Source organism: Schistocerca serialis, chromosome 8, assembly GCF_023864345.2.
Source record: "Schistocerca serialis cubense isolate TAMUIC-IGC-003099 chromosome 8, iqSchSeri2.2, whole genome shotgun sequence".
Taxonomy (NCBI): domain Eukaryota; kingdom Metazoa; phylum Arthropoda; class Insecta; order Orthoptera; family Acrididae; genus Schistocerca; species Schistocerca serialis.
Genome location: NC_064645.1, coordinates 578,861,219 through 578,882,192, shown reverse-complemented (window position 1 = coordinate 578,882,192; position 20,974 = coordinate 578,861,219). Strand labels below are relative to the sequence as shown.

The window sequence follows — 20,974 nt, the reverse complement described above, 5'->3', positions numbered from 1 at the left end:
GAGTATTTATGTAGATGTAAAAGGCTGTGACGTCTTTATGGAAGGAACTGGCAAGGGTTTTGTTGTGAGACTCTCGTTACTTGTCAGTACTTCCACATCAACAGACCCACGTCGGACAGACTGTGTGGGCGGTGTGCTGCTTTAGATGCCCTCACAGATTGTCAGTGAAACTCATAGCCTCGGACTTTGCGAGTCTTTTGAGATATAACTATTCCTGCGACGAAGTCCCAATTTTCCCCAGTGTTTTAGAAGACAATAAGTTCATAATATAACAGTCTTTGCTAGATAAACTATAAAACTCCGCTGTGTGGCACCAAGGCGTAACAGTTTTCATTTAAGGGAACAGCTGAGACGAGACTTCCCCCAGCTTTCACTTCCTCTTATACGTAGTTTTCCTGAGATCTACGATAAACACAACGTAGCGTACTATTCGCGTAAGGCGAATGTCAATCATCTGACCGTATAACACGTTTGTTGGCCTCCACAGTCAACTGGGGGTATGTCATCGCTCATTGTATTAGTTTAATTCTTTTGGCAAAAGTAAACACTAGTTTCTTGCCTGTAGCTGTGCTTTAATGAGCTTAATGAGCAGTAGAAAAAATGAGATCAGTGATATATGCTACATTACAATTGACAACCGCGAAATAAAGAAATTCTGCTACCATAGGAGCAAAATGACAAGTGACAGACGAAACAAGTATGACATAAAAGGAAGACAAAAACAAAGAAAAAGGACGGTCCTGGCCATGAACATTTACTAGTGTCATTACTATTTTAAGGAAGGGATTTATGACAGTGTACGTTTAAAGCAAGCATTGACAGCGTACGTTTAAAGCAAAGCACTGGCTCTCGGAAAATCAGGAAAGATTAGAATCTGGGCTATTTAGGATGGAGAGCAGCGGCAAGTATCTTGACTATGGAATACAAATATCGATATGTACATTTTCCATTCCGCAGATTTGTACACTAACGCGACAAAAGTCATGGGGTACTCCAAATATAGTATCGGACCTCCTTTTGCCAAGTGTAGTGCAGTTTCCCGATGTACCATGGAGTCAACAAGTCGTTGGAAGTTCACTGCCAGTATAGCCTCCATAATTGTGGAAGTGTTGCCGGTGCAGGATTTTGTGCACGGACTGACCTCTCGATTACGTCCGATAAATGTTCGATGGGACTCTTGTCGGAACATCTGGGTGCCCAAATCAATCGCTCTAACTGTCCAATATGTTCTTCAAACCAAATGCGAACCAATGTGACCTGGTGACATGGCGCACTGTCGTCCATAAAAATTCCATCGTTGGTTGGTAACATGTAGCCCGTGAATGGCTTAAAATGGATATCCACATAACCGTTTCCATTAACAAGCAGTTCAGTTGGAGCAGAGGACACAATGCGTTGTAAATAAATACAGCCCACACCATTATGGAGCCACCACCAGTTTACCGAGCGAGGTGGCGCAGTGGTTAGCACACTGGACTCGCATTCGGGAGGACGACGGTTCAATCCCGCGTCCGGCCATCCTGATTTAGGTTTTCCGTGATTTCCCTAAATCGCTCCAGGCAAATGCCGGGATGGTTCCTTTGAAAGGGCACGGCCGACTTCCTTTCCCGTCCTTCCCTAATCCGATGAGACCGATGACCTCGATGTCTGCTCTTCTTGCCCAAATAACCCAACCCCCCACCATCAGTTTGCACAGAACTTTGTAACAACTTCCGTCAATGGCTTCGTGGGATCTGCGCCACACTCGAATCCTACCATCAGGTCACAGTTTTACAGTCGTCTAGGATGCAGCCGATAAGGTCATAAGCCCAATAGAGACGCTGCAGATGATGTTGTGCTGTTAGCAAAGACGCTCGCGTCGTCTGTTGCCGTAACCCATTAACGAAAAATTTCGCCACCCTGTCCTAACGGACAAGTTCCTCGTGTGCACCACATTGATACACTATGTTATCAAAACCATCCGGACACCTGGCTGAAAATGACTTACAAGTTTGCGGCGCCATCCATCGGTAATGCTGGAATTCAATATTGTGTTGTCCCACACCTAGCCTTGATGGCAGCTTCCACTCCCGCAGGCATACGTTCAATCAGTTGCTGGAAGGTTTCTTGAGGGATGTCAGCCTGTCCTTCATGGAGTGGTGCACTGAGAAGTATCGATGTCGATCGGTGAGGCCTGGCACGAAGTCGGCGTTCCAAAACATCCCAAATGTGTTCTATAGGGTTCAGATCATGACACTGTGCAGGCCAGTCCATTACAGGGATGTTGTTGTCGTGGAAACACTCTGCTACAGGCCGTGCATTATCAACAGGCGTTCGATCGTGCTGAAAAATACAAACGCCATTCCCGACTTGCTCTTCAACAGTGGGAAGCAGGAAGGTGCTTAAAACATCAGTGTAGGCGTGTGCTGTGATATTGCCACGCAAACAAACAAGGGCTACAAGCCCGCTTCATGTAAAACACGACCACACCATAACACCACCGCCTCCGAATTTTGCTGTTGGCAGATGACGTTCACCGGGCATTCGCCATACCCACATCCTGCCATCGGATAGCCACATTGTGTACCGTGCTTCGTCACTCCACACAACGTTTTCCCACTGTTCAATCGTCCGATGTTTACGCTCCTTACACCAAGCCAGGCTTCGTTTGGCATTTACCGGCGTGATGTGTGGCGTATGAGCAGTAAATCCAAGTTTTCTCACCTCCCGCCTAGCAGTCATAGTAGTTGCAGTGGATCCTGGTGCAGTTTTGGAATTCCTGTGTGATGGTCGAGATAGATGTCTGCCTAATACACATTACGACCCTCTTCAACTTTCGGCGGTCTCTGTCAGTCAACAGACGAGGTCGGCCTGTACGCATTTTAGCTGCAGGTATCCTTTCACGTTTCCACTTCATTATCACATTGGAAACAGTAGACCCAGGGATGTTTAGGTGTGTGGAAGTGTCACGTATAGATATATGACACAAGTGACACATAATCACCTGACCACGTTCGAAGTGTGTGAGTTCCGCGGAGCGCCACATTCTGCTCACTCACGATGTCTAATGACTACTAGGGTCGCTGATATGGAGGTGGTAGCACAAAGCACCTAATATGAAAAACGTATGTTTTTGGGGGTTTCAGGATACTTTTGATCACATTGTGTATCTGCAGTTATTGCACGCAGTGTTGCTTGTGTGTTAGCACTGACAACGCTGCTCAAACGCCGCTGTTCACGGTCGTTAGGCGAAGGCCGACAGGCTCTTCGTTGTCCGTGATAAAAAAAAATTGCATTTTATATCGTCAGCACATTCTTGACACTGTGGATCTCGGAATATTGAATTCCCTAACGATTTTCCAAATGGAATGTCCCATGCGTCTAGCTCCAACCACCATTTTGCGTTCTAAGTCTGTTAAATCCTTTCGTGCGGCCACAATCAGGTCGGAAACCTTTTCACAGGAATCACCTGAGTGCAATGGACAGCTCGGGCTTTACACCGCTTTTTTATACTTTGTGCACGCGGTACTACCGACATCTTCATTTGTCATATCACTCTCTCGTGATTTTTGTCATCTCATTGTAATATTGTGCAGGGTTTGCTGGAGTTATTTAGCAAAACTACGGAGTCTGAAGATGCAAACAAGGAGCTAAATTTTCTAGAAGATAGTAAGAATTGAAATTCAAGACCTGAAAAGTGGAAGCGTAATATTAGGAAAGAAAAGATATGGAAAGGACAGACGTACTTTAGTTGTTCACGTAACGTAACTGATGAGACAAAAAATCATTGTTCCAGTATGAGAATGCAAGCTCCGCAAATGTTACCTGAAGTTCACGAAAAATGATCAACTGCGTATTCTATCAAAATTTCTGAGTTTAACATCAAAAGTGAACAAGAACTTCACGTACAGCGGCTCTTGGAAGCTTATGACATAAAGTTCCATTATGATCATACTGAACATTCAATACAAAGAGGAGCAAGCTTTTATTTCTATGTATTGCATTACTCAAACGGCATAAGAATTTGCAGAAAAGCTTTCACAAACCTTCACTGTACATCACAGAAAACAGTTTTCAGATTAGTTTCACTCCTAGTCTGGGGCTCCAAACCACAAAACGACACGGTTTCAACAAAAAGTCCCATGGAGTTCCTGGAGATACCTGCAAAGACATTTATGATCACATCAGTTCATTCACACTGTGGAGAAAATTAAATAAATTATCTGCATTCAGAATTAAATGTGAAGATGATGCACAAACTCTTTAAAGTCTCATGCCGGAACAACAGTTAAATATTTCTCCACTTATCACACTTCAATAATAATTTTAAATTGAAATTTGTAAGACCAAATTGTTGTCTGCAGCACGCGTCAGGAGCTGCAGACTAAACTGAAATCAGCTAACTTGCCCGAGTCCGTAAAATGGGCGGCATAGGGGGAACTGTACAGTCACAAATGAAGAAGCCAGAATTTCTACAAGGAGCTACGGAAGTGTAGACGACTAACTGCCACAGACGACGTGGTGGTCGGACTCGCGTTCGACTTCATGCAGAACGTGCCTGTGCCATGTAACCCAGTGCAAGAAATGTTTCACTTGAGTCAGTTATCTGAGATCATTTTATGTGTAAGAAATCTGAAGGGCTGCGTGCAGTGGTCGCGCGGTTAGAGGCCCCATGTCACGAATTGCGTAGCCCCTCCCGCCGGAGGTTCGAGTTCTCCCTCGGGCATGGGTGTTTGTGTTGTCCTTAGCGTAAGTTAGTTTAAGTAGTGTATAAGTCCAGGGACCAATGACCTTAGCAGTTTGGCCCCTTAGGAATTCACACACATTTGAACATTTTGAAATCTGAGGGATAACAGGTCTGTTATTAACTTCTACACCAAAAGAGATGCAAAGAAAGATGCTAATGAAGTGTGTACATTCCTGTACCATTAAATGGAAAATTATTTTTCTGCAAATTTCAAAACTTTGTATGTGTTTTCTGATTCTGCCATGGAAAAAACAGGAATTATGCTGTCATACGTTTCTGTTTAGGTCTGACTAAATCAGAAAAGTTTCAAGATACTCTTCATTGTTTTCCTGTCAGAGGGCATAGATCCTTGATTGTTATAGAACATTCGGCATAATAAAACGTGCTATGCAGAAACATGACAGAGTTTATATCCCTAAGAAGTGTATGTACAAAATAGTTAACATTAAAAAAAAATCAAGGCTGTATTTATGGCTTGTTGTTGTTGTTGTTGTTGTGGTCTGATGCAGCTCTCCATGATATATATATATATATATATATATATATATATATATATATATATATATATATATATATATAGTACAAGAAGATGAAATCCTTGACTTCGATAATTAGTGGATATATATATATATATATATATATATATATATATATATATATATATATATATATATATATATATATACTCCTGGAAATTGAAATAAGAACACCGTGAATTCATTGTCCCAGGAAGGGGAAACTTTATTGACACATTCCTGGGGTCAGATACATCACATGATCACACTGACAGAACCACAGGCACATAGACACAGGCAACAGAGCATGCGCAATGTCGGCACTAGTACAGTGTATATCCACCTTTCGCAGCAATGCAGGCTGCTATTCTCCCATGGAGACGATCGTAGAGATGCTGGATGTAGTCCTGTGGAACGGCTTGCCATGCCATTTCCACCTGGCGCCTCAGTTGGACCAGCGTTCGTGCTGGACGTGCAGACCGCGTGAGACGACGCTTCATCCAGTCCCAAACATGCTCAATGGGGGACAGATCCGGAGATCTTGCTGGCCAGGGTAGTTGACTTACACCTTCTAGAGCACGCTGGGTGGCACGGGATACATGCGGACGTGCTTTGTCCTGTTGGAACAGCAAGTTCCCTTGCCGGTCTAGGAATGGTAGAACGATGGGATCGATGACGGTTTCGATGTACCGTGCACTATTCAGTGTCCCCTCGACGATCACCAGTGGTGTACGGCCAGTGTAGGAGATCGCTCCCCACACCATGATGCCGGGTGTTGGCCCTGTGTGCCTCGGTCGTATGCAGTCCTGATTGTGGCGCTCACCTGCACGGCGCCAAACACGCATACGACCATCATTGGTACCAAGCAGAAGCGACTCTCATCGCTGAAGACGACACGTCTCCATTCGTCCCTCCATTCACGCCTGTCGCGACACCACTGGAGGCGGGCTGCACGATGTTGGGGCGTGAGCGGAAGACGGCCTAACGGTGTGCGGGACCGTAGCCCAGCTTCATGGAGACGGTTGCGAATGGTCCTCGCCGATACCCCAGGAGCAACAGTGTCCCTAATTTGCTGGGAAGTGGCGGTGCGGTCCCCTACGGCACTGCGTAGGATCCTACGGTCTTGGCGTGCATCCGTGCGTCGCTGCGGTCCGGTCCCAGGTCGACGGGCACGTGCACCTTCCGCCGACCACTGGCGACAACATCGATGTACTGTGGAGACCTCACGCCCCACGTGTTGAGCAATTCGGCGGTACGTCCACCCGGCCTCCCGCATGCCCACTATACGCCCTCGCTCAAAGTCCGTCAACTGCACATACGGTTCACGTCCACGCTGTCGCGGCATGCTACCAGTGTTAAAGACTGCGATGGAGCTCCGTATGCCACGGCAAACTGGCTGACACTGACGGCGGCGGTGCACAAATGCTGCGCAGCTAGCGCCATTCGACGGCCAACACCGCGGTTCCTGGTGTGTCCGCTGTGCCGTGCGTCTGATCATTGCTTGTACAGCCCTCTCGCAGTGTCCGGAGCAAGTATGGTGGGTCTGACACACCGGTGTCAATGTGTTCTTTTTTCCATTTCCAGGAGTGTATTTATATAAAAAAAAAGCAATGTCTGTCCAATGAATTCTATTTCTGCCCTGTACCAAGACGCCAGAAACTGTTTTTTACACCAACATCGTTTAAGCATTTCGAATACTGAAAGAAGCACATTGGAACTGTACGAGCTTAGCCATTCATAAAGAGCTTTTTGCACCATACGTTTCAGCTAAAGCAACTGGGTACATGTCCTGTGCCAGAAACTCTGTTTGGCGCCCTTAACGTTGCTATAGCCTGCTCTGCTGATACCATAACAGTTCAATCAGCAAAGACCGAAAATGGACGAATATCGGAAACCGTTCGTATAGTCGGAAATTTTTGTGCTGTGGTAGGAGGGAGTGCCTCAAGCAACATGTTTGAAATCCTGACCAGTGAAGGAAGGCTGTTTGGGTGTAGGTGCATTTGAAAGTTATGTTCGTACGTTTTTCTTGAATAACTCGAAAACGAACCGCAGTACAAAATTTAACTACATTAAATTTCCTATAAAAAAGGTCTTGTTCATTTTTTCAGTAGGACAGAGTGAGCAAGAGAATATAAAAATCTTGCACGTGGGTTTTGAAGACCAGATATAAAGATGCGGGTTACATATAACCACACCGGTAGGCGTAGCTAAATACCCTGCACGTCATTTTCGGTTGCTGCTAATGGTACTGTCTGGTTTCGCTGTTGCGAGCCTGAGAACGCACTTGCGCCAGCTGCCACGTTCGCCATACGTCACATGTTGTTGTTGTTGTCGGTATGCAGACTCTGCGTACACGGAGCGCTACATGGGCCTGCCCAACGAGACGGGCAACTACAAGGGCTACGAGGAGGCGGACGTGAGCCGGCGCGCCGAGCTGCTGCGCGACAAGATGTTCTACCTGGTGCACGGCACCGCCGACGACAACGTCCACTTCCAGCAGAGCATGGCGCTGGCGAAGGCGCTCGCCAACAAGGGCGTCCTCTTCCGGCAGCAGGTGGGTCCAGTCGCACTTGCCGCTCGCCTCAGCACCCCAAGAACACTGCTTGATCGAGAGTATCTGGACACCTACTAGTGGAAATTCATACAGACTGAGTCCACCCATCAAATATGTCGGCTTCAACTGTGAGGAGGACAGTTTCAGTTAGTTTTCTGAATTCCTGTAGAGGAATCGTAGCCCATTATTCATCTAGAGCTAACGAGAGACTCGCATACGGGAGGGCGACGGTTCACACTCGCCTCCGTCCATCCCGATTTTGGTTTTCCGTGATTTCCCTAAATCGCTTCAGGCAAATGCCGGGATGGTTCCTATGAAAGGGCGTGACCGGCTTCCTTCCCCAACCTTCCCTAACCCGATGCGGCCGATTACCTCGCTGTTTGGACCCCTGCCCCAAACCAACCAATCAACCATCTAGAGCCGAAAGCAGTAATTATACTGATATATGACGCTGGGGTCTGGAGCCAAGTAGACCTTCTGACTTATCCCAAATATGTTTCAGGGCATTAAAATTGAATCTCTTGGCAGACCAGGCCACTTCAGGAATGTTATTGTCCACAAACCGTTGCTTCATAGATGCTGCTTTATGACAGGGTACCTTCTCACGCTGATACACACAAGCATCGTCTCCGAATTCTTCCTCTACTGTACAGAGTACACAATACTGTAAAAAGTGCTCAAATACTTTCGCATTTAGCGTTAGCTTAAGCACAATTACAGAACCGCACTCTAGTCACGAAACTACCTCCATACCATAGTACCATCTCTTCCCACTTCACTACTGGCACTGCACATGATAGCAGATAATGTTGTCCAGGCATGCGCCTAACCTAAGCCCTTCCATCGGATTACCACAGTATATAGCGTGGTTATCACTTCAGATCACGTTTGCAATCATCCACTGTCCAATAGCGTCGCTCCTTACACCAGATGAAGTGTTGCTTAGCATTGACGGTAGAGGTGTATGGCTTATGAGCATTGCACTCTTTCATTTTTAACTCTCTATGCACAGCATTGTACTAGCTGGACTGTTGGTACTACTTTGGATCTCACGAGTTATTCTTTCGGCTGATTTCATGTGATTTTTTGTAAGGATACTCAGCAATGCTCGACGACCCTCATCCATCACGAGGTCAGCCTGGTCTTGGTTTAGAAATGGTTGTTCCTTGACTTTCCACTTCACTATCACGTAACCAACCAATGATCTGGGTGGGTGTAGATGGGTGAAAATACCCCTGATGGATCTGTTACTGTGATGACGTCCAACGACTACTCCTTATGCGAAGTGAAGCTGTTGTTGCAGCCTGTCCTCTGACATCATAAAACTCTTTGCCTCCTCTTATACTGGATGGACCGGCTCTCGTGAGTTGTGAACACAGGAGTGCATACGGGTGCCCGGACACTTTTATCAGATAATGTATTCGTATACTGTCCGACAAGTCAAGTCGAGCTTGTCAGGAAGCAGCAGATTCAAGTTAAATCTGAAGATAAAAAGGAAGGAACTGTGCAGAATACACTCCTGAAACGAAGTTTTCGGCGAATGATTGCACATTATGTTGTATATTTAAACCTCTTAAGTCTCGTATCAATGGAGATATGGAAACAAGAATAGTTTTATTTCTCTCTTTTCAAAATGGAAATACAGGATTTTAACGTCTTAAAAAGACAAGTAAAATGATAAATTAACGGTAGCTGATACTAGCATTGAAATGTTAGGCAAAAGTATCTGAGGAATGTGCTAAAATTGTAGGGCATGGTGACAAAACAATTACTGCGGTGTAAACACCGTAGAGTAGGACTCTCGTGCTACTCTGCTTCTAACAAGCCTTTCAACTGTTCTCTCGTCTCCCTACAAGCTGTCAGTTGAACATGATTACGTTCAGACATTTGAAATAGTTTTCCGAAACCCTTCACATACACTAGAAATTGGAAAATATGGTGTAGGTATATTGGGTCCTACAAAAGGTTCGAATTTTGTGAACTTTTAGTTATGTTGTATTTAGATGGTGAGTAGGGAATAAGCCAAGTTTTAGACCTCGAGAATCCAATACTAACTTAAGGGCCCCAGAAAAAATTCACAATTTTACAAGTTTTGTCAGATTTCTCCCTATAATTTTTTTCCATTTAGAAATGGTAGGGAGCTAGCCTCTGGAGTGGTAAGATGCTGGGCCTTAATAAAAACCATAATAATTCAAACAAATTTATTTAAAAGATATAAAAACCTGGAGTGAGGAAATAAAACATATCTGCTATGGACAATAGGATACAGTAATCTTGACCAGAACGAATTCAATTAACAACAAATCCAACCAAAAACAGTTATTAAACTGATTATTAAAAACTTTAAGCTATTTAAATAAATTCTACAATAATGACAGCGCATGAATTTTAAAAGCATAAATCATCACGATTTAAAAGATTTTCTAGAAAAAAAAAGATAAATTCAGGTTTATAATTGTAATTTACAGAACAGACCTGCAAGCTCTCATGTACAATGGTAAGATCCAGTAACAGTCCGTTCACAGCAAACCAGCTTTGTTTTGCTATGGCGTACACCACGGCATCCATGTAAGCGCTTATAGTTTCAAGTCTTTTTCAGTACAATAAATAAGCGACCTGTAACACACCAAATATATATAGGTACAATTAAAGGTAGCACACATTCACAATAAAATAACACCGCCTTACTTCAGCAGCCGGAAATACTTAAAACTTGAAGAAAATCTTTGAATTACTGCACAACTGCCATAGCTGAATGAGCCACCAACTTTAACGCACTTTGCTTGAAATAGTTTTCCAATAGCTCAGAATATTTTACACGCCAGAATCAAGAACTACTGACTAACATTTACTGTAACTTAATAGCATCAACACTAGTCCGTGCCTCGGGTCAGAATTACACAGCAACAGTTAGGAATGAAAATGCTTTTTTAGGTGTACGGCAGTAGAACACATCTTATTTGATATTAAACTTGTTCTAACTACGCCTTATACACTGAAAAGCAGAAGACTACAGGTGCAGGGCCCCCGCTAGCAAGCAGAAGTGCCACAAAACGACGTAGCATGAACTCGACTAATGTCTGAAGTAGTGCTGGAGGGAACTGACACCATGAATCCTGCAGGGCTGTCCATAAATCGGTAAGAGTTAAAGAGGGTGGAGATCTCTTCTGAACAGCATGTTGCAGGGCATCCCAGATATGCTCAATAATGTCCACGTCTGGGGAGTTTGGTGGGCAGCGGAAGTGTTTAAACTCAGAAGAGTGTTCGTAGAGCCACTTTGTAGCAATTCTGGACGTATGGGTTGTCACATTGTACTGCTGAAATTGTCCAAGTACGTCGGAGTGCACAATGGACAGGAACGGATGCAGATAACCATACAGGATGCTTACGTACGTGTTATCTGTCAGAGTCGTATCTAGACGTATCAGAGGTCCCATATCGTTCCAACTGCACACGTCCCATACCATTACAGGTCCTCCACCAGCTTTAACATAACCCTGCTGACATGCAGGGTCCAAGGATTCATGAGGTCCATCAGCTCGATACAGTTTGAAACGAGACGTGTCCGACCGCACAACATGTTGCGGAGGGGTTGCAATTCTTTCACATTGAACAATTCTCTACTGTCGTCGTGGGTCCCGTTCTTGCAGGATCTTTCTCCGGCCACAGCGATGTCGGAGATTTGATGTTTTACCGGGTTCCTGGTGGTGTGGGAAAATCCCCACTTCATCGCTACCTCTGAGATACTGCGTCCCATCGCTCGTGCGCCGACTATAACACCACTTTCAAACTCACTCAAATTTTGATAACCTGCCATTGTAGCAGCAGTAACCGATCTAACAACTGCGTCAGACACGCGTTGTCTTATATAGTCGTTGCCGGCCGAATCGCCGTATTCTGCCTGTTTACATACCTCTGTATTTGCATACGCATGCCTATACCAGTTTCTTTGGCGCTTCAGTGCATAGCGCTGCACTCTCAGTGAGCTCTCAGTAAATCACAATACAACAGACTGGAAACCAGAATATCCAGACTGATAGACTGCCTAGAATAAACAGAATAACTTCTTGAAATTACGTAGCAAGATAGATACTCACCCTTCTAACAACAACGCATTTCGCTCCAAGTAAGTTGGTCAAAAGTGTAATATGAAGCACAGCGAGACCGAGCACATCCTTGAATACGCGATGAACCCTCCGTGCTGGCCTCGCAACTGCGACTCTGAAGTCACACCACCGCAAAGGTAAATCTGTCCGCTCTGCCTCTTGCAAGCGAACCCTCTGGAAGAATCCCGCCTCATGACAGGACACTGAGTCCTACTGCTTACTGGTACCAAGTGCTTTCCACGCTGCACTGGCCTCTCCTCTACCTAGTCCTAGGCCAGAAACACAGCTGAGCGTTCTTGCCGAGAACACAGCGCTCACACCGCTTCCAGACCAAAGCATTGCTGCCAGTTACCACCCTAAGAGCACTGTCGCCAGAGTACACTACCTGCGCATGCGCGCCTCCAAATCTCAACGTACAGCCTGTCCCATGGTGACAAACAACGAAGATCTACCTGTCGATCAAGAGCAAACATCTCTTACTTGGCAAAAATGTATAATTTTCTACAGTTAGTACGTATCAAATGTATCTTTATACCACATATCTAAATGTAGTCTTGCATAGGAACTGCGTTGCAATCTGCCACCATACGACTTTATGTAGAAAGCACACATCGCTAATTACTACACATTTGTGCATCACAAGGTCCACTTCCTCCTTTATCGAGTGAACACTGTATACAACGCTGACTGTGTATCCTTGTGGATACCATCGTCAGTGAAGAGGCGCAGTGGAAAGGTTGAAAGATCAAATATGAACAGTTCTGTCAGATTATTATCAGACTACCTGGTAATGCAACTCTCTGGGATACAGTAAGAAAATTAACTGTACTTCATTTTGTCTGCAATTTTCAGGGAACATCCAACTAAGCCTAGAGTCACAATTTTTTTTTCTTTCAATGGTGGATTTACAGAGAACCCTGGTTAAACGAGAAGGCGTTCAAATTCCATGAAATAGGAATTATATTAATACCCTCAGCTCGTAACGGGAGCTGATATATATCAACGGGGACAGGTGAAAATGTGTCCTCGACGGGGACTCGAACCCAGGATCTCCTGCTTATATGGCAGACGCTCTATCCATTTGAGCCACCGAGGACATAGAGGATTGTGCGACTGCAGGGACTATCTCACGCTCACCTCCCGCGGGATCCACATTCTCACCTTGTATATCCACACACTACATTCGTAGTGTCCCACCCCAACACACTCATTACTCGTGGAAGGCATTCTTACCAAGTCCTGTAAGAGTTCGGGGAATATGTGTGCATCCGCACAGAAGAAGAAGGTTATGGCTGGTATTTCCACAACTATATACTTATAGGGATATCGTGTCTGTTCTTTCAGGTGCAACTCTTCCGCAGATTGCTACAGATTTCAATGCGGGGCCATCAAGAGGTGTCACCGTGCGAACCGTTTAATGAAACATCGGCAAAATGGGCTTTCGGAGCCGAAGGGCGACTCGTGTACTCTTGATGACAGCACGACACAAAGCTTTACAGCTCGCCTGGGCCCGTCAACACCGACATTGGATTGTTGATGGCTGGGAACATGTTGCCTGGTCGGACGAGTCTCGTTTCAAATTTTATCGAGCGGATGGAAGCTACGGGTATGGAGACAACCTCATGAATCCATGGACCATGCATGTCAGCAAGGGAAAGTTCAAGCTGTTGGAGGCTCTGTAATGATGTGGGGCGCGTGCAGTTAGAGTGATATGGAACCCCTGATATGTCTAGATACGACTCTGACAGGTGACACGTACATAAGCATCCTGTCTGATCACCTGCATAAATTCATATCGATTGAGCATTCCGACGGACTTGGCCAATTCCAGCAGGACATTGTGACAGTCAACATGTCCAGAATTTGCTGCAGAATAGCTCCAGGGACACTCTTCTGAGTTTAAACACTTTCGATGGCCATAAAACTCCCCAGATATGAGCATTATTGAGCATATCTGGGATGCCTTGCAACGTGCTGTTCAGAAGAGATTTCCACCCCCTCGTTACTCTTACAAATTTATGGACAGCCCTGCAGAATTTGTTTTTTCAATTCCCTCCAGCACTGCTTCAGACGTAAGGCGAGAGCATGCCACGTCGTGTTGCGACACTTCTGCGTACTCGCGGGGGGGCCTACAAAACATTAGACAGCTGTGCCAGTTTCTTTGGCTCGTCATTTTAAAAGTAGGTTAAATTAGAATGTCGGTGGTGTTTTTTGTAGGATCTAGTGCGAGCCGTTTACTGGTTACCATATTCTTAGAAGTTTGCACACCGACACTTGTTTGCGCCATTCAGCCTGTGAAGTTGCTAGATACGATGTAGTTATGTTTGTTTATATTATGTTTGTGAGTTTCTTGAGTGCATTGCAACTTGCTACTCAGTTAGTGTGTGACAATCCATGCAGTAGGTCGTGAATGGACGACTGGATTTACCTATACTGAAAAAGCCAACATGCTCATTTGTATATGGAAAGTATTGGAAGAATGCAGTTCTTCTTGTACGGCGTATGCGGCAAGATATGCCAGTAATCATCAACCATCTCGGCAGCTGTTTATCAACCTCTTCAACCATTTTCGTGAAAGTGGTAGTGTAACAACTAGGTAACGTAACAGAAGGAAACAAGTGACGGCAGAAGGGGAAATTAATGTTCTTGCTGCTGTTGCAGTTGATCCGTACGTTAGCTCCCGCGAAATCGCAAGAGGAAGCGGCACAGTCAGGCAAGTGACCAACGCATTATTCATCGACACAATTTCCATCCCTATCACATCTCTCTCCATCAAGAGCTGCACGGAAATGATTATGAGAATCGTGTTAACTTCTGTACATGGGTATTAAGATAAAATATTCCAGGTGTATCATGTATTTTGTTTAGTGATGAAGCCACATTTACCTATCATGTATTTTGTTTAGTGATGAAGCCACATTTATCTATCATGGCCAGGCAAACCGCCGAAACATGCACTACTGGTCTGTTGACAATCCACGTCGGCTTCGTCAGGTGGAATGTCCGCATCCATGGAGTGTAAACATGAGGTGTGGGGATAGAGAATCGTTAGATCACATGCCCGTTTTTCATAGACGGAACACGCAACGCGCACATGTATCGCAGTCTCCTAACAGATTGTCTGCCAAGGTTGCTAGATGACGTTCCTCTACAGGCTACCGAGCGAGGTGGCGCAGTGGCTAGCACACTGGACTCGCATTCGGGAGGACGACGGTTCAATCCCGCGTCCGGCCATCCTGATTTAGGTTTTCCGTGATTTCCCTAAATCGCTGCAGGCAAATGCCGGGATGGTTCCTTTGAAGGGGGACGGCCAACTTCGTTCCCAGTCCTTCCTATTCCGATGAGACCGATGACCTCACTGTTTGGTCTCCTTCCTCAAACTACCCTACCCTACCCTCTGCAGTCTAAGACGTACCTGTGGTTCCAATGACGTCTGTCCAGCCCATAGTGCACGAAGTACTGCAGCATGTCGTTATATACCATTTCAAAACTGTTGGATTGGACACAAGGACTTTTACCTTAGCCGGCCCGTTCCCCACAATCGACGCCCGTAGATTTTTTTCTGTAGGCAAAGCTGACAGACGCTGTCTACAAGAACATCCCACCTACACCCGATGATATGCAACGATCTATATTACTGCAGCCTGCTCGGACATCTCCGCTCTAAGGCTAGCAAGTGTGCAGCAGTTGTTCCATACCGGACTGGAATCGTGTATTTCCGTTGCTGATGGTCATTTTGAACGCAGCATTTTATGGTGTGTGCCACCACAGGTATTGTACAAGTGTAGGAGTGGGAACTTTACAAAATACGATATCTCTTAAAGGACTTGCATTAGAATCCTGCACCAAAGACCACTGGCATGCTCATTTACCCTGATCTTAGTTTGTTAATGTCAATAGTCATTGTTCCAATTAAAAAAGTATATGTTTCCACTGAAAATTTCCCTTTTAAGTTTTATTACTGTTTTTGTATAGGCTATGTTTCCACTGAAAATTTCCCTTTTAGGTTTTATTACGGTTTTTGTATAGAATAACAACACGAGAGCCTGAATACCAATCCACTCTATGAATACCGCGCATCAATAGCACTTTCCATTTCCGCAATATTTGCGGTGCAAATTTCACGTGATTCATTCTACGTACGTACAAATATGCTATAAACGGGATTACCCTAGGTGGACCTTCCACCCACCCAAAAGTGTCAACCAAGCATTCGGATTCTGAGAAGCTTGGACTTACACGGGAGAGCAAGTCTAAGTGCTCTGGTAACCTTCCAAACTTCCAGGAAAAGCACACACCGCATTGGCACTTTCAACATTTAACCACTCATTCGAACCGGCAGGGGTGGCCGTGCGGGTTATAGGCGCTACAGTCTGGAACCGCGTGACCGCTACGGTCGCAGGTTCGAATCCTGCCTCGGTCATGGATGTGTGTGCTGTCCTTAGGTTAGTTAGGTTTAAGTAGTTCTAAGTTCTAGGGGACTGATTACCTCAGAAGTTAAGTCCCATAGTGCTCAGAGCGATTTGAACTATTGGAACGACTCATTTGAGAAGAAAAATTACACAATCTCACAACAGAATCATGAAGCACAATATTCAAATTCCCTCCCAACAAGAAACACGATTCATAGATTCAATAAAAAATATCCCAAGAAAGGTTCTGGGTAGAACTTGTAACACAGATGGTCAAAATTCCAAAAGATGATGTGAAAATTCTACTCAATGATTTTGACGCCTAGATTGGCAGGGAACGTAAGTACAAGGAGACTGTGGGAGACCATCCTGCTCACAAGTTCACCATTAAGAGTGGCACACAGCTCGTTGAGTTATGCTAACAAAACAGTCTAATGTTATATTAACTTCACTTCGGAAAAGGCCCAAAAAACAAACAAAAAACGTGGCAATGACCCATCTATCATTTAGGAGAATTTCAGACTGATCATGTGGCAATATCGTACGACTACCAAAAATAAATTCACGATGTGCAAGTATGCAGAGGTTCACCCACTGATTCATATCATTATTTAACAATAATTAAAATTAAATTCACACCCAAAAGGAAGTTCAACAGGAAAACACCGGTGATCCCAAAATTTGATCTACACAAAATGAAAGCATCTAAAATAACAGAAAAGTGGGAAGAATAACTTGCAGGAGACTGAGAGAAATTTCAAATGAAAATTATCAAAACAGTGGAAGACCTCATCCCTTTCTACAAGAAAAACCTTGGTGCGTCAAGAATGTGACAGTGCAGTAAAAGAAAGAAGAAAGCACTTCAAAATTCCAATTATAACAAATAAAAAGAAACACAGAAGAAATTCCTCGAAGTTCGCAAACATACAAGACTTTAAGACAAAGTAAAAGAGTTGCAGGAAACTTCAAAAATTATAACACAAATAATTTCTACAATATCTTTACGAACCAAATCAAAGGATACTCACCACAGAATCTCTGCTTTCGAAAGTAAGATGGTAAATTAGCCTAGACGAATAAAGAACACTGCCAAGAAATAGCTACATATTTTCAAAGCTTTTAAATTTGACTCAATCTAAAAGAGAGATTTCCGAAAATAGATGCAGAAATCACAACAGAAAGTTCGTCATCACCAATACAAGGGAATGTTCATTCACATATGAAGAAACTTAAGAACAACAAAACATCAGGAAAAGTCGGAACAGTAGCCGATCTCTTGAAACATTTAAACCCACGCTTACTCAAAGAAATTACACGAATAGTTCGAAACATCTGGCAAACCGAAAAGATCCCGAATGACTGGAAGATTGCTCTAATCCATCCACTACAGAAGAAGGGTAGCGAAACAGATGTAAACAACTATAGGGTGCTCTACGTCTTACTGGTCATCTACAAAAACTCATGTGCTAGTCTCTTGAATAGAGCACAGAAACAATTAGAACCCAAATTAGCAGAATATCAAGCAGACTTCCGACCGAACAGGTCATGCCCAGAAAAAATTTTCAATCTCAAAACCATACTCAAAATGCGAGACCTCAGACAAAAACCCTTGGTATGCACATTTGTAGATTTCTAAAAGGTGTACAACTCAGTAAACGGACATTTATTATTCTAAATTTTAGAAGACAGGGGACTAGATCCCAAAACACGAGAATTAATAAAACAAACATTAACTGGCACGAAATCTAAAGTAAAATTTATGGGGTAAATATCTGAACCCTTTGACATTCAAACAGGAGTGAGACAAGGAGTTGAGCCCCTTCCTATTCTGTTCAACGTTGCCCTGAACAAGGTTGTGGAAGAGTGGAAGTGTACTTTGGAAGACAGTCCTAATGGGCTTTCCCAAGAACAACTTCCACATACCATACCTCGTATTTGCCGACGACATGGCGATACTTGCTGAGGTCAAAGAGACTGTCGTCAAACAACTGGAGACAATGAATGTGCAGAAAAAGCAGGTTACAAATCTCATTTCATAAAACTGAATTCCTATGTTCAAACACAGAAATCACGAGCCTGAAAAGAGAATATGGTAAAATCAGCGGGGCCACCTACTTCAGATACCTCGGAGAACTCACCGAACCGACAGGCGTTGAAAAAATCTCACAGAAAAATTGTCTCCAAAAGTCAAAAAATCATTAGTGTTAGTACAAAATCTCTACAACAAAAAATCCATGTCAAGACAGACAAAAATTCGGCACTACAACACAGTCATAAAACCAACAGTTCTCTACACATGGGAACACTGACGTTCAACAGAAAACACTTCCTTGAAAAATCATAAAAGAAGAGAGAAAAACCATAGGAAAATTTTAGGAGCAGGACATGCCGAAGGCGATTACAGACAACAGTCAGCGAAAACAACAGAAGAGAAAAGATGAGCAGATGAACGAAATTCTTTAGTCACTTCAACAGACTACCAGAAAAGCGATCGACGAAAGTTACATCACTTGAGAACTCAACACTTCGGAAAAAAAAGTACAGACCAAAGTGGTCGGAAATATGTAAACAAGCATTCTCGGAAAGAGTGAAAGCCTATTGGAATAAAAAGAAGAATCCAAAGAAAAGTTGATTGAGTTACATGCTTAACGTGTTCCATTTATTGGGAGATTTCGCTAATTTTACATCTATAGTCAGTGTGATTGTTTTTGGTGCATTGTAGTTTTTCTTATCTTCCGTTTATTTATTAATCGCTTTATTTCAATGTGACAAGAGTTTAATTCATTGTCGATTTCTTCCCAGGTGTACCCTGACGAGAGCCACACCCTCGGTGGCGTTAAACGCCATTTGTACCGCTCGATGGCTAACTTCCTGGACGACTGCTTCCGGAAGCAAGTCCCACCAGACCTGAAGGCTGGTCTGAGGAATGGAGGCACCTCTGGCGACTGAGCGTTCAGCCACAGCACCACGCAACATGTTCAGACGCACAACCCCCTGGAACAGCAGTCGCTGGATGGCGTCCACTGAAGAGGCGAAGTCCACCGATCGCAAAGTAGTTCTTTTTCTTCCGGTACTATGTGCCATTATTCTGCCTTGCTCCTTAGAGTCGTTTCGTATTTTTGCGGTAACAGAAGGACACAGAACGGCCGTTTTACTTGTTACTTCACTGATAAGCCTATCTGTTGGTTCAGTATTCATGTTACCAGTAATATGACGAGACAGTGTAGTCATAGTGTTGTAGGTGAACTGTCACCATGTGATAGCGACATCCAAATAATCTCGAACTTTCATTTGATATGCAACTGTTTTTTGTAATACCCGGTGCACTGGAATAAGCATGAGACTTATTTCACTTGATCTGTAATGAGAAATTAGGCAAACTAATGTACTCTTAATAATTATTAATAATTACAGCACTGTAGAAACAAAATTTGATAAAAATGAAAGCTATTTTCCGAAATAAACGAGAAAACCGTAAGTGGCAAACATTTTAAGGTAATTCCACCGGAATCAATGTTTTTATAAGAGATTATTTTTACTAGCCTTCACTCGGGTATCCTTTAGAGTCAATAATAATAAAATAGTTAACTCTCAGATGGAATAGCGTTCACCATTGTTAGTAAACAAAATATATGGATACTTTGTGCAGGTAATACGAGGATTTTTCCATTAATTAGATCACAGTCGAACGTCTGTGTTAGAGTTCTTCCCATGGAACAAAATTTCAGGAAGATGTAGAGCAATATTTAAGGCCTCATCCATCTCTTTCCCTTCTTTGTAATGGAAAGAATTGGTAAGAAATAATAAGACTACTTTGACACCCAATCTGCAGAAAATGAGGGATCAGAACACAGATTTTCTGCGTTATTGTTCTTGAGAATATGCGAAAGATCGTGCAGCGATTTCATATTCCTTGATTTGGTTATCTAAAGAAGGCAGAGTGATATCACTCTTATGCAAAATAATGTATTTAAGATTCTTTTCTTACCAATATTTAAATCAGATGGTAGCAAAAGTCAATAAATAAACGATAAATAATTCATTTTAAAATGTTCCTTGGCCTATAGTAGCTTTCATGTTTCTCATCAGAAATCACTTTTTTATTGATTCAAGGATAATATCCATATTCATTAAAAAATTACTTCACAGAAGTGTCATCCTGTGTCGACTAATATTATTGTCCATTCAGATCTAATTTCTTTGATGCCTTCGTATGAATTTTTCTTTATTGAGTGAGTGAATGAGTGTGTCAGACATAGAGACTTTCAGTCATCTATAAGTACTAGAGCTAGTTGTCTCAGTAAGGAGCAACACAATCATCAATTTTTTGTTTGTTTTGTTAATTGTGACCTTCATCATTACAAAATTTAACCATGAGATACCGCCAATTACGTTAGATGAGGTATATTTTCATTTAAGTACATTCTTAAAATGACACTTTTTAAAAACCTTACATACTACTCGTTGTAAGAGATGTTATGATATCAAAGGTATAATGAATGGTCCAATAGTGCACACTGACCTTTTCACTTTCGTGTAATAACTTCTCAAACTTTTTTAAAATGTATTACAAATCTTTATTGAATAGTGTCTTTATAATCCACCAACATATTTCTGTCAATTTGACTTTCAAAACTTTTCTCTTACTCCAAATGCATATT

At 43.3% G+C, this 20,974-nt stretch overlaps 1 protein-coding gene across 1 annotated transcript in view; it reads left to right on the top strand.

The window, feature by feature from the left end:
- LOC126417133 (dipeptidyl aminopeptidase-like protein 6) overlaps positions 1 to 20,337 on the top strand; it is a gene marked incomplete at its 5' end in the record, with an annotated part of 447,744 nt that extends 427,407 nt beyond the window's left edge. The window contains 2 exons of the mRNA XM_050085030.1: positions 7,584 to 7,795; positions 19,116 to 20,337. Of these exons, the coding sequence (XP_049940987.1) occupies positions 7,584 to 7,795; positions 19,116 to 19,262 (359 nt within the window). The remainder of the gene's footprint in view (positions 1 to 7,583; positions 7,796 to 19,115) is intronic.
- Positions 20,338 to 20,974: the final 637 nt, after the last annotated feature.